The sequence below is a fragment of the Periophthalmus magnuspinnatus genome, chromosome 6 (assembly GCF_009829125.3).
Source record: "Periophthalmus magnuspinnatus isolate fPerMag1 chromosome 6, fPerMag1.2.pri, whole genome shotgun sequence".
NCBI lineage: Eukaryota > Metazoa > Chordata > Actinopteri > Gobiiformes > Gobiidae > Periophthalmus > Periophthalmus magnuspinnatus.
Window position 1 is genome coordinate 4,745,978 of NC_047131.1, and position 18,113 is coordinate 4,764,090.

The 18,113-nt window shown below is 38.4% G+C and overlaps 1 protein-coding gene across 1 annotated transcript in view; it reads right to left on the reverse strand.

Moving 5' to 3' along the window:
* Window positions 1-18,113, reverse strand: part of spg11 (SPG11 vesicle trafficking associated, spatacsin) — a 36,868-nt gene that overhangs the window by 5,185 nt on the left and 13,570 nt on the right. The window contains exons 13-33 of the mRNA XM_055222507.1: window positions 17,834-17,961; window positions 16,928-17,100; window positions 16,508-16,694; window positions 16,177-16,380; window positions 15,710-15,816; window positions 14,435-14,580; window positions 13,762-13,926; window positions 13,445-13,511; window positions 12,924-13,086; window positions 12,105-12,313; window positions 11,724-11,832; window positions 10,554-10,713; window positions 9,708-9,859; window positions 9,042-9,177; window positions 7,096-7,296; window positions 6,398-6,505; window positions 5,852-6,014; window positions 5,181-5,395; window positions 2,476-2,962; window positions 1,801-2,049; window positions 990-1,135 (exon numbers count right to left, since the gene is read on the reverse strand). Coding sequence (XP_055078482.1) covers window positions 990-1,135; window positions 1,801-2,049; window positions 2,476-2,962; window positions 5,181-5,395; window positions 5,852-6,014; window positions 6,398-6,505; window positions 7,096-7,296; window positions 9,042-9,177; window positions 9,708-9,859; window positions 10,554-10,713; window positions 11,724-11,832; window positions 12,105-12,313; window positions 12,924-13,086; window positions 13,445-13,511; window positions 13,762-13,926; window positions 14,435-14,580; window positions 15,710-15,816; window positions 16,177-16,380; window positions 16,508-16,694; window positions 16,928-17,100; window positions 17,834-17,961 — 3,675 coding nt within the window. The remainder of the gene's footprint in view (window positions 1-989; window positions 1,136-1,800; window positions 2,050-2,475; window positions 2,963-5,180; window positions 5,396-5,851; window positions 6,015-6,397; window positions 6,506-7,095; window positions 7,297-9,041; window positions 9,178-9,707; window positions 9,860-10,553; window positions 10,714-11,723; window positions 11,833-12,104; window positions 12,314-12,923; window positions 13,087-13,444; window positions 13,512-13,761; window positions 13,927-14,434; window positions 14,581-15,709; window positions 15,817-16,176; window positions 16,381-16,507; window positions 16,695-16,927; window positions 17,101-17,833; window positions 17,962-18,113) is intronic.

The following is an 18,113-nucleotide window of genomic DNA, read 5'->3' on the forward strand; positions in this document are numbered from 1 at the left end:
TAAACCCGGGACTAAACCCGGGACTAAACCCGGGACTAAACCCGGGACTAAACCCGGGACTAAACCCGGGACTAAACCCGGGACTAAACCCGGGACTAAACCCGGGACTAAACCCGGGGCTAAACCCGGGACTAAACCCGGGACTAAACCCGGGGAATCAGAGTTTCAGTTTTATGCAGCTAAAACGTGGAACAGTCTCATGAAGATGTGAGACAGGCCTCTACTTTGACAATGTTTAAATCCCAGCTCCAAACGGTTCTGTTTATCTGTGCATATGACTGAAAGGTTTTTATTTTTCACTCTTCTCTTTTAATGTTCATTTCATGATGCTCATTTATGTTTTGATAAGACAGAATAAGGTCATTAAAATTACAATGCAACAAGCATTGTAATTTTAATGACCTTATTCTGTAAAGCACTTTGGATTACTTTGTGTATGAACTGTGCTATACAAATAAACTTGCCTTTCTTTTTAAAGACATATGCTTTTGTCTGCTGTATAGTTATAGGGTGTGTTCACACTTGTCCTTGTCTTAGTTTGAGCCCAACTGGAGTCCTTTTGTAAACTTGGTTTGGTCCTGTTCTAATTCTGGTTCAGTCCAGGTTTAGTTATGGATTTATTCCCATCTTAGAAGCAGTTTAGGTGGTGATAGTGGAAATGTGAAGGCACCACTAATCAATAATTATTTTATAATTAAACATTTTTGAAATCATATTTATCTAAAACATTTTAAAAGAAACTGGTCCACTGATTTCCAGTTGAAAACTACAGCACTGACTTCTGTCTGCCCTTTTACAGTGAACATTATCCCAAAGTGCTGTGTCAGACCATGAGTATGGATAAACTACAATAATGACACAGAATAACTTTGGTGAATGAGAATGACTTTAAAAACACCAGATGAGGTCAAGAGGTTGGGGTGGAATACAGCAGTAGTAGTTAGTGAAAGTAGTAGTGACAGTCATAGTAGATAATACATTGTTTGCACCTTCGAGAGTTGGTAGAGGCTGAGCACTTGTTTGCAGTAGTTGTTGCCGTGGCGACTCTGATTAACGAGTTTGTGAAGTTGAACTGAAACTTCGTCTTCAGGAAGAGGAAAAACCACAAACGAAGAGAGACTGCTGAAGGAGGTGGCTGGACAGAGAGAGTTACAATCATTTTATACTGTATTATACCCAAAAGTGTCATGAGTAAAGCATTAATAGATAGAACATACATGACAAACACATACACACATAACAGATGCCCACAATACAAAATAATGTATCACTATGTTTTAAAGATGAACTGCTATTTTAAATAAGTAATTTGAACAACAGGAAAAATAATATAATTGTTTTATGAACCTTAATCATATTTTTGCAGAATTTTAACTAAATCAGTTATATAAATGGCACACTTATTCAGAATTCAGGATCTAATTTCCAGGTGGAGTCTTCGCTCTGGATGGACTTAGATCAGGGAATTACTCCAAAGACCACATCAAAAAAAATAATATAAGCTTATTTATTTCATGCATTTATAGAGGTCTAAACTATAAGAGTTTTTTTTATATATATATAGAAAAATGATATTGAGGTTTGCTTAAGACATTATAGACATTATTATATACATTGCACCTTTTCTCTTTGTAATTATCGATTTGTACTGTACTTTGGGTGCCATAGGTTTTTGTAAATGTACTATATATAAAATGGACCTAGACCTTGATTACTAACTTACTTTATTGTAGCCTTTACAATTTGCTACTTGATAAAAGTGTAGTTTTTAAACCACATAAACTCCATGATTCCACTCACAGCTGGGCATCCCGCCCCGTGGCTCTGTCTCCGTCTTCTCCTCCGTCTGCTCGGGGCTGATGTCTCCTGAGGCCAGAGCTCTGCAGCGGAGCACCAGCCACACATCGCCATGAAACAAACCAAAGTATCTACAAACTCGGCTGGCCTCATGGATACTGCCCTGGTCCAGTAACTGCCCCACCAGAGCAGTCAGGATGTCAGACTCCTCTTTGCTCAGCCCAGGGGGACAGGAGGGGGCGCCACAGGGGTCTGGAGACAAGAAAGTGAAGAAGTTACATGTTAATGTACTTTTACTCAAGTCAGTTATGGTGTAATTAGTGACTACAACGACTGTGAAGTAAAGCACTTTCTACTGAAAAGTAGAAAGTGCTAACAGTGAAAACAAAACTCTTTCAAAGCAGCTCTCAGCTTCTGCATTCTGTCTGTATCTAAATATAAATAATTTTTTATCATTTGTGTCGTTGTTTGAATGTGTTACTTTTATCATTACCATGACAGTTGTGAACTGCTCTTATGAGCTCATTGCTGTGAATAATTAGGAGACTATCAGTGTTTTAGGAAAGTGAGGTATAACTTTGGACAAATGCAAACTGATTTAAATTAATTAGTTCTGTTTTTTGCTTTTAAAATATGGTATGGCACCTTTAGTTTTAATATTTTGGCATCTGTACACACCTGCATGAGGGAGCCCATCCAGACTAAGATACACCACTGTGTTTAGACTCGGAATATTTGAGAATGAGAACTCCTTCATGAGAGCTTCATATGTGTTCAGCTCAGAAGAGACAGTCTGTGGTACATTAAAAACACTCTCTTTCTCAATGGCATTTGTCAACAGTTTTTGCCTGACTTTGTTCAGCCATAACTCCTTCTCCAGATCCTCCAGTCTTGAAATAGGAACAGGGTGAATTTGAGATAACCAATGAGAAGCCAGTCCAATAAGTAGACATTTTTCTTGGATATCTAACAGTTGAGTTTGGTCATCCTGAGGGGTCACAGAGGGGTCAAAGTTCAAAGTTTGTGAGAGGATGAACTGTGCGGCGGATTCAGGGTCAGTGCTGTCGGTTTGAAGCTGGTCGTGACTTTTCTTCCAGAAGTTGACTCGAGTCTCCAAACGTTTCCATTGGCGCTTCTGCCTAAGAGAGTTCACCTCCTGTTCAAGCTGCAAATACAGACACAACAGATCAGTACATTTAATCTCACCCAGCTGGCCTAACCTGGATTTGACAAGGCAGAATTTCATATCAATAGTATATACAGTGAAAACATTTGGACATGACAATGGCATATTTTATCTAATATCTAATGAACAAGCTCACTGGAAATTTCCTCTAAGGCTGAAAGTAACAACTAACATTTTAGAAGTCCAATTTTTTCATTTGATAAATTACTCAAACTATTCTTTGCACTGCACACTTTATATATGTTTTCAACCAAGACTGAAATATGGTGATTCAAGGCTGAATGTTTACAAATAAAGTGTATTATTAATGAACATTTAAAGAAAAAAAAAAGTTGACTCTTTTTTCATATTTGAACCTAATAATACCACTGTTTTTGTTATAAAAGGTCTTTTGTGTTATGGAGTCTGTATAGTCCAGATAACAATAACTTATCAAAATGCTAGTACAACTTGGCATGATTCTTCTGATCATTGTTGCAGCCCTGTTGTCCATATCAACAGTTCATTTAACGTATGCTTTTTTATAATGTACATGTGCTACATAATTAATGGGCCCATTCTGAACATCTGTCCAACATCTACATCCTCTCACTGTGGTTTATTAGTTTAGTTTTATATACAGTGAGGCAAATAAGTATTTGAAAACCCTGTGATTTTGCAAGTTCTCCCACTTAGAAATCATGGAGGGGTCTGAAATTTTCATCTTAGGTGCATGTCCACTGTGAGAGACATAAAAAAAAAAACCTGGAAATCACATTGCATGATTTTTTAAATAATTTATTTGTATGTTACTGCTGCAAATAAGTATTTGAACACCAGTCTATCAGCTAGAATTCTGACCCTCAAAGACCTGTTAGTCCACCTTTAAAAAGTCCACCTTCACTCCACTTATTATCCGAAAATAGAAGCACCTGTTTGAGGTGGTTAGCTGCATAAAAATGCCTGTCCACCCCAGACAATCAGTAAGACTCCAACTACTAACATGGCCAAGACCAAAGAACTGTCAAAATGCACAAGAGACAAAATTGTAGACCTCCAGAAGGCTGGAAAGGGCTACAGGCCAATTGTTGGAGCAATTATCAGAAAATGGAAGAAGCTAAACATGACTGTCAATCTCCCTTGGACTCGGGCTCCATGCAAGATCTCACCTCGTGGAGTCTCAATGATCCTAAAAAAGGTGAGGAATCAACCCAGAACTAGGAGCTGGGACCACCACTTCCAAGGTTGCTGTTAGTAATACACTAAGACATCCTGGTTTAAAATCATGCATGGCACGGAAGGTTCCCCTGATTAAACCAGCACATGTCCAGGCCCGGCTTAAGTTTGCCAATGACCATTTGAATGATCCAGAGGAGTCATGGGAGAAAGTCATGTGGTCAGATGAGACCAAAATATAACTTTTTGGTCTTAATTCCACTCGCTGTGTTTGGAGGAAGAAGAATGATGAGTATCATCTAAAGAACACCATCCCTACTGTGTAGCATGGGGGTGGAAACATCATGCTTTGGGGGTGTTTTTCTGCACATGGGACAGGACGACTGCACTGTATTAAGGAGAGGATGACCAGGGCCATGTATTGTGAGATTTTGGGGAACAACCTCCTTCCCTTAGTTAGAGCATTGAAGATGGGTCGTGGCTGGGTCTTCCAACATGACAATGACCTGAAGCACACAGCCAGGATGACCAAGGAGTGGCTCCGTAAGAAGCATATCAAGGTTGTGGAGTGGCCTAGCCAGTCTCCAGACCTAAACCCAATAGAAAATCTTTGGAGGGAGCTCAAACTCTGTGTTTCTCAGCGACAGCCCAGAAACCTGACTGATCTAGAGAAGATCTGTGTAGAGGAGTGGGCCAAAATTGCTCCTGCAGTGTGTGCAAAGCTGGTGAAAAACTACAGGAAACGATTGACCTTTGTAATTGTAAACAAAGGCTACTGTACCAAATATTAACATTGATTTTCTCAGGTGTTCAAATACTTGTTTGCAGCAGTAACATACAAATAAATTATTTAAATCATACAATGTGATTTCCAGATTTTTTTTTTTAGATTATGTCTCTCACAGTGGACATGCACCTAAGATGAACATTTCAGACCCCTCCATGATTTCTAAGTGGGAGAACTTGCAAAATCACAGGCTGTTCAAATACTTATTTGCCTCACTGTAAATGTGTGGAATTATTTTACTAGCAGTAGTTATACCTGGCTGAGCAGCAGTCTGTGCACAGGCAGCCCTGCGAGCTGGGACACCTGTCTGGCCTGAGAATAGTGCCCCCTGGAATGAAGAGCGTCCACTATAGCCTGTAGCTCCTCCTGCTGGTCAGAGGGGGATGTGCACTGCAGCAGTCGTGGAGAGAGGGACACATCTGAGCCCTGCAACAGCTGACTCAACTGGCTCAGCTTCCTGAAGTCTGGACCTGAGGAGACATGCACAGAGTATGTATATATGTATGTATATATGTGAATATATATGTATGTATGTATGTATGTATGTATGTATGTATGTATGTATGTATGTATGTATGTATGTATGTATGTATGTATGTATGTTAAAAGAAACATATTATGCTAGTATTAAAATGTAGATTGATTTAAAACAGCTTAGTAATAGAAACAGGTCTATGGGCTTCCTTATGCCAAGAAGACAGTTTTCATTTCCGTTTTGGTTTTAATTGAAAAATGAGTATGGGATATTTCTGGGCAGGGACAGGTGGTAGGTGAAAGTCTGAGTAGACAGATTTTCTTTAAGCAAGTACTTGGTTATCAAGATGTCTACACTTTCCACTTTTGCCCACAATCTCGAAAAATTTAAAACCATTTTAAACAATAATTCTAGAGAGAAATAACAAATTTACTAGTTAAGACCCTCATACCATTGGATTTGAGAAGCTTGACGTCTGCGAGCAGCTGCAGTAGTCTGTGAAGGTCAAACTGAGAGGAGCAGCGCTGGAGCATCGTCAGCAGAAGAACAGAGGCCTGACTCTCCACCCACTGTAATGGCATACCACCAGGGGGCGCTGGGCCACTGCTCCTCAGCTACAGGAGACACAGGAAAGCACAGCAGAGGGTAAGAAGAAGTTTATGGAAATGTAGCATGGATCCATTTTAAAACATCTAGCTCAAACCTGCTCATGTTCAGCTGACACCTACAGCTGTCAGAAAGTTGTACTTTGTAGCAATTATTCCCTATATTCAGATCATTAACTTTTTCTCAGTCCAAAATCCTTCACCTGTGCACAGTCAGTGAGCTGCACAGCCACTAGATGTACCTAACTGCTAAAGTCTAAACTGGGCACAGCCAATTCATTCAAACAGAAGGCCATGTTTGAACCATGGGGCTTGAAATGCAGCTGTTAAGTGTCATGTGATTAAAATGTATGGGGCCTGTAAAACACAAAGTTTGTAAAGTAAAAACTTACAGTAACGAGGGTCTTTTGAAAGTCCAGCAGTTTTGCTTTGGCCTCAGTGAAGTTTCTGTAGTCACAACACAACTCAAACATCCGCAGCACCAACACCAGAGGACAATCCTGGAGGGAAATAGAAATAATCAAAACTAAGACAATCACGACAGTGTCAGGAATAAAATAAAACCAAACCATTGACCATTTTGTAGTGAGTTCAAATTAAACAAAAATCTTAAGGGATGTAACCGATTTTGATTATCATGAAAAGTTGTAAATGCAGCTCTTAGGGTCAAAATGAGATCATTTTGTGAGGTTTGAATCTCTATGAAACAATTTTTTTGTCCAGAGAACCAGGAAGTAAGGCTGATTGATTTGCATTACTTGGATGAAAAAACCTCATGCCTCTAAAAGTGCTTTTTGAAAGACAGCAATTTTAGAGTTAGAAAAGCATAGACTTAATTCACATGGAGGAGCTCCCTGGATAACCACCAAATCTCAAATTAAAATATATACACATCTCTGGGGATAGAAGAACTCCCTGTAGGTGAGCTTCAGAATCTTAGCAGTACTTTCTTACTTAAACAAATAAATTAGTAAATTCTATATTCAGCTCTTTATTCAAATTAATGAATAGATAAATAATTGAATAAATACTTGGACCTAGACTAGACCTAAGTGCTGAATCTTTTAAAGTAGATTCCCGAAGTCCTTACCCTCTGAAACAGCTGGAAGCCCCGGAGCAGTGGAGCGACTTGTCCCCGCCCCAACAGTGTCCTCCAGATCATTGACAGGTCGTGCAGTGTCCAGTCGTGGTGCTGGGGGGCGACGTTGAGGTGAGAGGTGGCTTCACGTGCTGTAGCTTCATCCACAGAGGTAAGGACCCACACGCACAGGCAGGACAGATGCTCCGCCCCCTGTCAATCAAATAAGTTTAAAGTCAGATGCCCTCCTTGTAGCTTTCATTTATCAAGGCTTGGGACTGCAACAAGTACAATGGACTGGGACCAACAACATTAACAAGAAGAACCTAGATTTACTCACATTTCTCATGCAATGACAGAGTGGCACAGGGGTAATGACTCTTGCCTGAGAAGATGGTCCTAGATTTGATTCCCACATAACAAAAAAAGTCTATTCTGTGAGGAGTTCTTTCAGGGTGACTTGGTTTAGACCTAGTTTAGTCTTGATTTTACTCTAGGTTTAGTTCGGGTTAAGTCTTGGTTTAGTCTTGGTTCAATCCCTGGTTTAGTTCCCGGTCTGCGGTGCTCACTGTACACTAAAAGGTGGTAAAAGGAAAGGACAGTTTTTGGCATAGTGGGCTGCATAACAAAACAGTAAGAATACAAAACCATAAATCCAAGCAACAGACTACAGCTGGATGACTGCTTGGTTAATAAATGTGCACATACCCACTGAACTCTGCATGACCCATTCTTCCCTTTATTATCAGGTGCATTTATTATGTAAATACTTGCATTACTTTTGTTTTCTGAATTGCAAAATATGACCTGTCTTGTCCTTTTACTTAAAAATGTCTTCATTAAATATTCCATTAGTTTTGTACACAACTTTTTCTTTGCTATATTCACGCTCCCTCCTCTGTACATGTCCAAATCTCAATCTAAAAACGTTTGTCATTTTAAAAGTTTGCTGATTTACAGTACATTTTCATACTTATTTGTAGTGTTTGAACTAATCTTTTAATAACAACCACAAAACAACTGTGATTAATTTGCCACCAGGGTTCACCATTTGCAAATTTCTGCTAATAACCTGCTTTTATGTTTTGAAAAAGCTCAAGTAAATAGTATTGAGAATTTGTTTGCTAATGTCCTCAATTTTGTGAAGTGATCTTGACAGGTTCATATGAGAAGCCACTTTGTTCTTTGTTGTTCTTGGAATGAATAATTTATGCCATTCAAAGAAAAAACAGCTGAATAAAAAGGTCCTTTAAAAAGAAAACTCAAAAAGTTAATAACAGCATCATGATTATTTGTAACTATGAAGAAATGAATTGCCTGTAAATGAGTTCTCGGCATGTGACCCGCAGATTGACACTATGATGTGTTCAGGTGTTTGTAGTGAGTTAGCAATAGCACTGAAAGTTTACAGCTATAATTACTAATAAAACTGTCATTCCTATATAACCACACTTTTGGCAGTAATAAATAAGAGAAATCTCATTTACGTTGAGCATTTTATTTTCAAACAAAAGGCACTGCGTTACTCACAAGTTATTTGCTCTCCACAGCACAAATATACACTAAAGCCTCAGTAAATTTCATTTTCACTTTAATGTACTGGAGCGGACCAAAACAAAACATGTGCTTGGTGGAGAGACTAAAGTTGGTCTCGCTGTTGATCTAAAATGAGTGAACGTTCAAATACATGTCTATTATTTCCTTGGCTGTTTATACTTCTGGATTTGAACGCCTCAGCTAGTCTGGGCCTAATGTAAATCAGATACTTCAGTTGTAGTTTACGTTTGCATCTTGAAAAATTGGTCTATAATTAGACTAGGTTAGACTAGTTATCCTGTTTTCCCGGCATTCATTTAAACGTGTCTGTATAAGAAAGGTAGCTATAGTGTTGTTAGCATTATTGGATAGTAGATGTGGAAATAGTTAGTAGTAGTTTAGCTTTGATTCCAGTAATTTACCTGATGACACGCGGCGAGCACAGCCAGGGTGGGGCAGTTTTGTACAAGCGCCTCCTGCAGGAGAAACCGAAAAGGACAGGTCTCATTTTGGCTCCGCAGCAAGACCTGGAACAGCTCCTTTGGGTGCTCTGAGCTCCTGAGATCAAGAGTGAGGAGATGACAAAAAGATCAGTGTATTGCAATTTCAAAGAATGTCCCTCAAGTAAAAAGGAAAACAAGTAAACAGTTACCCAAAGTGTATTTTATATAGTATTAATATTATGTGATTTATACAGTGAAAGTGTGGAGCAATAAATAAACAAAACATATGAAACTATAAAATGCAAATTAATAAATTAATAAAATAATCAGTGATAATTTATGTAAATGTAATGTAATTATATGTGTGAAGTCTTTTTATTCTGTTGTTTGTCCTTTTGTGACCCCAGCACTTTGGGACAACTTGGGACCAGCCTTTGGCTATAATCTGCTGGTTACATTTATGTTATATCATGTCTGTCCATTAACATGCACCGTCCCACTCACATAAATAAATACATAAATAAAATCAATTAATGAATCTAAAATTGACACATTGTTCACGATACAACAGTAGAATAAATATGAGCAGGGGTACTGTCAGAAGAATCTTAAACTCCTTCAGTAAAACTACAGAGTGTGTATCACCTCAGAGCGAGCCCCCTCTCCTCTGCTGCTGACAGCTCCTGCAGCTGTTCCTCTGCTCTTCTGCTCCCTGGACTGAACAGCTGCAGGTCCTGAAAGGCCAGGCTCAGATGAGAGCGCAGAGTGGGACTGAACTCAGAGACCAGAGACCGCACCTGGACACACAAACACAAATGCATGACTCTCACACAGTCTGCAGGTATCTTCAAGTATTAACAAATGTGTTGTAATGCACAGAATTACAAATACATTTAAATAAATGTTGATGGATTTTTTGTTAAGCTGATATAAAAGTATTAAGTCCAATGGCACATTAATATTTCTTGTTTTAACAGTATAAGCCTGATGAAGGTATTGGACACACCTGGATTACCACAAGTCCTGTGGTATATAAAAAAACAACAACACTCATAATACAAAACCTTTAAAAAGGTGCATTATGTAACTTCTCGTGGAGGGTCACTTGCTTGTCTCCAGGGAGATGTGATTGCTTTGCCTGGAAGACTCCACAGTATGGCATTATACTTAACTATTGGTCATGTATTTATTTAATTACAGGTGTTTTTATTGCTCAAAAATACCATGAAAAACATCCATTCTTACAGTGAGGAGGGTCGCCTCTACACAGATCTGACCTGTAGCTTCGTTTGATGATGTCACCTAGTTGTCTCCATGGATATAGTCAAGTTTAATGCTGTACTGTGAAACATTCCACACAAAAGCAATGATATCACTAAGACAACCAGGCGGTAGACTCTCCCCCAGAAAAGTTACATAGTGGACCTTTAAGCTGAAAGCAAGACATTGTTTTGTGTAAAGTTCAGCTCTTCTGGACTGTGATGTTCTGACCTGTTGTGGAGGGAAGTTGTGCAGTTGGACGAAGAGCAGGAAGTGGATGAAGTGTCCATCTTTGGCGCAGTGAGACGGGAACACGGAGCTGAGCCGGAGCCCGTGGACCTGACAGAACTGAACTGCCACGGACCACTCCAGAGCAGCCTCATAGGAACACCTGAGGGAGACGAGACGCTTATATTTAGAGACAGATTCTGTGGGTCACGGGTAAAGATTTGAAATGTCATTCTCATGATTGGATTATATTATTATAGAGGTTATGCACTGACATCACTTTATTAGAAAAATGCCTCTCAACATTCTGACTGAGGCAGACCTATGGACAGCAGAACAGACAAAATGTTTCTTTGCTTTTTATTGGCTCATGTTTATTCATGGAGCTGTTATTTTCACGCCACAATAATGATTTCCTCAACATGACTCAAACATATTATTTAAGGAGAGAAAGATTCTGTTCAACCGTGTCTACTCCCAAAATTTGTATCAGTGATAAATATGAGTGTAGTCTGCAGTGTGCCTAGTGTTTAGCAAACTGTTTTCTACTACTGTTTATTTGACTTTCTTGTTTTAAATCTCAGGTATAAACTAATATTAAGCAGAATTGTAGAATTTTATATTTGTTATTAAGGTGTGACAGCTCTTGCACATTTTTGATTTTGAGCTTTTAGTGTACGCCTTTGCCACTCACTAATAAAGTCCCAGAGGTTGTGATGTCATCTGCATAACTTTGAATTTATGTCAATATAGAAACACTGGAAAGACACAAATGATGAACCTCTATATATTTGTATCTCTTCAACAGTTTGAGTCGTGTCATAAGGGCAGAACTACTCCAGTGTGATATTTTAGTAGATACTGATGGAGAAGACTTGGCAATTTGTGGCAGTTTTTGATTAATTTATTTTACAAATGTATTACTATTCCATGATTTTACCATTTAGATTTTATTTGGTTTGACTAGTTTTATGACTAGTAATATTAAATTGAGAATTTGCCTTTTTTATCATCTTCTGTCTCTGTGCAGCAGTTTCAAAACTGTTTGTATACAAAATGTGCTATAAATAATGTTGATTTAGATTTGTTTCATGATGATAGGCCCAATAAGGACTGTTCAGTACTGCAAAATGGGCTCTTGAGAATGTCTCATCGCACATTAGAAGTACTCACCTCCCAACTCCCTTCTGCTCCAGGCTGTCACACACAGCAGCCTCCAAGTGACCAATCAGCTCCTCTGCTGCTCCTGGCTCTGCCTCCACCAGCTTCAGACCTTTAGACACTGGAAAAGGAACATTTGCCCTTTACTCTTGTTATTTGTCAAAGATTAAATTTCTATGTTGCTGGGCATAGCTTTTAGTAAAATTCACAAATTAACTTTTAATACTGGGAGATGCGACACAACAGCATTAATCTGCCAGCCTGTGGGCCAATGGATCTGACTCTACCAACAATGTTTATGCCGCGAGCAGGACTCAAACTGCCAACCTTCAGATCAGAGGACAAGAACTCCACCAACTAAGCTACTGCCGCCTTGTAGTTTTAACAAGTTACCCAGAGTGTGCAGATGCTGTGTAGGAGGGGATTGCATGTCAGTTTGGCTCCAGTGCTGCAGGACAGAGTTAAGGACTCGGAGGTCGACTCTGAGCTGGAGGCTGCACAATCCCAACAGCTCACAGAAACAGACCGTCGCCGCGGTAACAGAAGGAGAGCTGAAGTACTGGACCCCCAAACGATACACCTGATGCCACGCCTGCTGCAGACTGAGACAGAGAGATGGAGACTTTCAAAATGTTTTTGTGATTTTGAGAATTTCAAACCTCAAACCTTGTGACAATCTAATGTGCAGAGCAGGATTATGGTTTAACAGATTGCTTTACAAAATTCTAACAAAATATTTTATTCATTATTTTTTGCATAACAGAGATGAACTAATCCAGCTTTTCAAATCCAATGATATTATACACATACCAATAGACTGAAAACAGACATTTTTTATCCTCAAACTACTGCTGTGCAACTAATCGGATTTCAGTTAAATCAAGATCCTCTGTCAGTTTTTGTTTTATATATATATATATATATATATATATATATATATATATATATATATATATATATATATATATATATATATATATATATATATATATATATATATATATATATCAATATCAAATTAAGCTTTAAAGATATATTTGCCTTTGCTTTTTGATCAATATCAGAGAGGGAAAAAATCTGTTTTGCCAACCCTGCTTCAAACTCAAAATACACATCACCCAAATATGTTTTGTCAATATTAATCTTTAGCTAAATAACTACTTTGTATAAATAAAAGTGAAAACTAAATAAATATAATAAACATATCCTCACAGCTGTTTGATGTCGCTGCAGCCATTGAGATGTTGCAGGAGGAAAGTGGCGTAGGCAAAAGAGGGTCGGCCGTGACGCAGGAAATACAGGAAGTCCAGATTCTCCACCAAAGCAAAACGACTGACCAGAGCTGGACTGGAGAAATGAGGAAGCTCCGAGGTCTCTGCAAATGGGATAAGTATGGACTTTTTTTATTTACTTCATTTACTTCATTCACATCAATCATTTTTTGATAAGCAACAGGTTCAATTACGTCTGACACTTTAATTAAATTTAAAAAAAACCAATAAAAAACCCACTAATAATATTCATATTATTATTCCTGGTTAAATAAATAATAATAACATTATGGAAAAAAACAGCCAGTTTACTTTTGGCAAGTTTGCAAAAAGAATCATATAAAATTATTTTTTCTTGCAATTTTCTGATCAAATTTAAACACAGTAGTGAGATTCTCAAATGAAATAAATAATTTAAAAGTAATAATTGTAATTTTCTATTTCCAGTAAGAGGGATCTTACCAGTTGAGTTGAGAGTGTTTGCTGTCTGCCAGCTGAAAAGTTTAGATGGATCCAGGGGATGAAGCGACTGTAAAATAGAATATAATTTTACAATAAATAAATCCCTCAACCTGCTTTTTAATGCCTCTACTGCAAACACAAATGCAGTATTAGCACATTAGCAAGGATTGGGTGCACAAACTTGCATTAATAATCTTATGTTTTAGAGTCCTTTCAACGGACAACAATCACATACTCAGGTTTAATAACGGAAGCACTTTCTGAAATGTTTTTGGAAAATCCTATTTGTTAATTCTGACCCTTTATGAAATAATGACCTGCAGGAGGTGGTAGACTGAGACATCCTGAGGTGGATTATTTCCTCTGGGTCCAGCCGGGAACAGGGCTGCTTTCAGTTTGGGATACGGAGACAGCGCCATCTTCAGGAGCTGAGGGTCTACTGTCCTTTCAGTGCGGCCTGAGCTCTCACCTTCTACCAGGACCTGAATACAAGCACAAAACACAATTTACCAATAATAACTAAGATATGATTTAGTTTCACTTTTGTAGCAGTTTTTCAAGTTGCGCTGTTGAGTATTGTATTAATCACTTTAATGTGTTCTACCCATCTTTTGGGGAGTCTGACACCTGCTCATCTATAATAAGATGTTTTGCTTTGCCTAGAAGGTTTCACAGTATGGCATTAAACCTGTAAACTTAAACTTACTCAATTACAAGTGCTTTTATAAGAACACACTTTGACAAATGTGCATTCTTACTGTGAGCTGGATTGCCTCCCCACAGATCTGGCTTGCCTGGTAGTGTTACTTGCTTGACTTCATGGAGATGAATAAGCTTAATGCAATAATGTGGAACTTTCTAGACGAAGAAAGGCTGGTGGTGGACGTTCTGCCATAAAAGTGTCAGTTTAATGCTTAATTGTATACACTTGGCACAAAGCCCTCTAAATGATCAATTTGAATGTTTGAGTATTTTATTTTATTCATTCACCTGGTCGATTCCTCCGGGGGCGAACATGATGGAAGAAAGAGCCAGCAGACTGTGTCCCTCTAAGAGCAGAGAGCAGAGAGCAGCTGGACTCCCCGGTAACAGCACCTGTGCACTGGTCAGACTGGCCTGGAACAACAGCCCTGGGTCTGAAAGGAGAACAAGTGAACTACCTGTGAAACCTTTTCTACATTGGACCACTCCTAGACGAATGAGGGATAATGCCATCTCATACAAGAGTAGAGTGTGTTAAAGTCTATAACATTATAAGGGCTGTCTGTTTAATTACAATCAAGAATGAGATTCAGTCATTTCTAATCGTCAATGATTAGTTTGGGTGTTTTAATCAAGACGACTACAGTCAGTCCTTTGTCAGTTGGGATGTAACAATAACCATGTAACAATGGCAAGTTCATTTGTACAGCACAATTCATACACAAGGTCATTGAAAGTGCTTTACAGAATAAGAAGGATATTAAAATCACAATACAAGCAAATACAAACATAAATAATGATCATAAATTGAACATTAAAAGAGAAAAGTTCAGAATAAAACCCTTTCAGTCATATGCGCAGCTAAACAGAACAGTTTGTCAAATCTGAGGCCTGTCTCACATCTTCATGAGACTGTTCCAGGTTTTAGCTGCATAAAACTGAAACACTGATTCTCCATGTTTAGTCCTGACTGTGGGCACCAGCAGGAGGCCGGTCCCTGAAGTCCTCAGAGTGTGAGATATTGTATTGACAAAAGTCTCACAATAATATCGCGGACCATCACAATGTATTGAATGACAAGACTCTCAAGGTTTAAACTCATTGTTTTAGTGCAGCAATAGCTAAAAAACAGAGGGAACTACATAGACCATGATCCTTTGCCGTTTCATTGCACACTACATGAGGAAATAACTGTAATTAAGAGTATTTACATCTTAATTATTTGGATTATGACAGAACTAAAGACGTTTAATTTAATTTTAAAAGGAAAAAGTAACATGTTCACTATTTTGTTAGCAAAATATCACAATAAGTATCATACTCAGAGATTTGGATGTCGTTGCATGCCTATTTGTCAGTAAAGGTATGTGGTCTGGAGCAGAGATCAGACTTTGTATAAAGAAATTAGATTATGTTTTGTGTTAAATGCCAGTGATTCAAATTCTGTCTTTTAATCTATGATCAGGAAATTACAGTTATATTGTTTACAATAAGACTTTTTTTAAGGATTTCACCCAGCCTAAAATATCACTATACACTATAAGAACATTTTACAAATTTTACCTGAAAGATCTGTGATGATTTCTTGAATTTTGATGAGCATCTCAAACCAGGGATGGCTCGCAAACACGTCCTGATTGGACAGAAGAGGGCAGTTTCTTGGAGTCAACCTAAAATAAAAGTAATCGCAATCAGAAAGAATTTCAAAATGGTACAAAAATATTGACCTAAACTTTGTCTTGCCCCAGTCTATATAAATTGTAAAAGCAGCTCTTGGGGTCTGCATCTAATTATGAAGTACTTTATCGTGCATGAAGCAGGAAGTAAGTTTGGAGCGCTGTTAGCATGCTAGTTATTGTTAGTATCACATCATGGTGAATAATTAAGATCCTCAGAGTGCATAAGGTAAGTGAGGAATAACTTTGAATCACTGCAAACTGTTCAAAAATGAATTTGTTTTTAAGACAGTAAAAGTGAGGTCCAGTGCCTTTAAGATGACATAATGACTGTTTTATGCAGTTTAGACCGACCTGTGGTGCTGGAGGTAGGAGTAGAGCAGATACTTGAGTCCGTGGTCCAAACAGAAGGTGATGAAGACGCTGTGGAAGTCCAGACCTTGGGAAGTGCGGTACAACGGGAGCAGACTGGACTGAGACATGACCCCTTCACTCTGAGCAACACGCCACAGCAGACGCTCCAAATCACACAACTCCTCTGGGATGAACACACCCCTCCTGGAAAATATAAAACATTTTAACATGAGCAGAATTGTTACAGAAGCAGTGATTTCATTGTCCTAGCTGTAATAGTAGAAGTCATTTATCTATATTAGGGGCGTGTATAAATTTGTTTAAAATTCACCTCGCCAGTCGATCCAGTATGTCCTCTTTCATGAAGGTGCTGCAGGCTGTGCTGTGGTTGACCAGTTCAGGGGTTAACTCTGGCCACTGGGGGGCACCATCGCTCTGCACCCACTCCACCACCCTCTGTTCAGCGTGGAGAGACGTCAAGTATCGCCACAACACGGACGCGTCACAGGAAGTCATCTCTAAGACAGAAAACCAGGAAATAACTACATGACCACAAATAAGAACATGTGAACGTTTTACTGAATGGGTTGAGTTGACGTTCTAGTATTTGATGACGTTATAATTTCAGATGGCGGGCAGGGGCCTATATAACTGGGAGAATCACTGTTTTTGAAAGAAATCAGTTCATTATTTGTTAGAGACTGGTTCTATTTAAACTAAAGGCATTCTAGAGAAATAATAATAATCTCACCTGTGTGTTTGAGACGAGACAGGAGGATTTCAGTTTGGTTTCTTTGCTCCCAGTTTTTGACCCAGTCCAGCCTCACATTGACCCACAGACCAGAGTCTTCAAACCGTCGATGTACCACAAGATCCTTTAGAACGTCTTCACTGGTCTCTGCAGTGTGAACCATGTGTAAAGCTCTAAAAACACAGCAAAAAAAGACAGGGATTTAGTGTAGTCCTTCCAGCTTTTCATGTCTTCCTCAATATTCCTTAATATACGACTGAGGGATTACACAGACATCTTCCGCAATAATGTTTTCAGGCTGTATAATTCTCTCATGTTCTCCCTGCACTAATGCATACAAACATTTTTAGTATTATTAAGTTTATATGATTAAAAAACTGACTTGTATTTGGTTGAATACTTAATATCTGTGACAAATTATAGATGTGCGATTAAGTGATTAATTTTGCCTTTTATTTATTGGTGGCCTCATTTCTAACAACATGGTTCACTTAGAAAAAAGGTTCACAGTGATGTCCTGCTTTAAGATTATTGTGTCAGTGGCATAAAGAAGTTTCAATATTATCATTTATCGTGATATTTTTCTGTGGCAAAAATGTATTATCGTGACAAGTCTAGCGTCACGATAATGCTAACCTCAACTAGCATGATAAAAGCAAGGATAAAACACTTAAAAGACAGAGGTTTAAACTTTACTTCAGTATAGATAAATTGTATAAGTAGCTCTTAAGGTGAACCACATTTTGCTCAACTACACAGAAAAAACAGGTACAGCTGCTTTAAGTAAACTAATGATGAGTGAACACGATTTTAACATGGTCAAAAGTCTCATGAAAGTAAGTTTAACACAATATGTCCCCTTTAAAACACGGCAAACATAGGGGCAAAAGAATGCGTGTTGTTTACCTTGGAGTTGGCGTCTTTAATGGACACTGGGTGACAGGAAGTGACCCCAGTCGCTCCATTTCTCTGATGAAGGAGAGACTTTTGGCTTCTTCTTCGGTAAAATAATTTCTCCTCAAAAGCTCTTCAACCTGGAAGAGAATAATCATACCTTTTTAAACATTCAAATCTTTCACACATTCTTTTTTGTGTGAAATTAATAAATTAAACAAACTGTATTGATTCATTGGAAATAGCTTTTACACACCAGCTCACAAATTACATTACAATGTTTGTCTTTAAT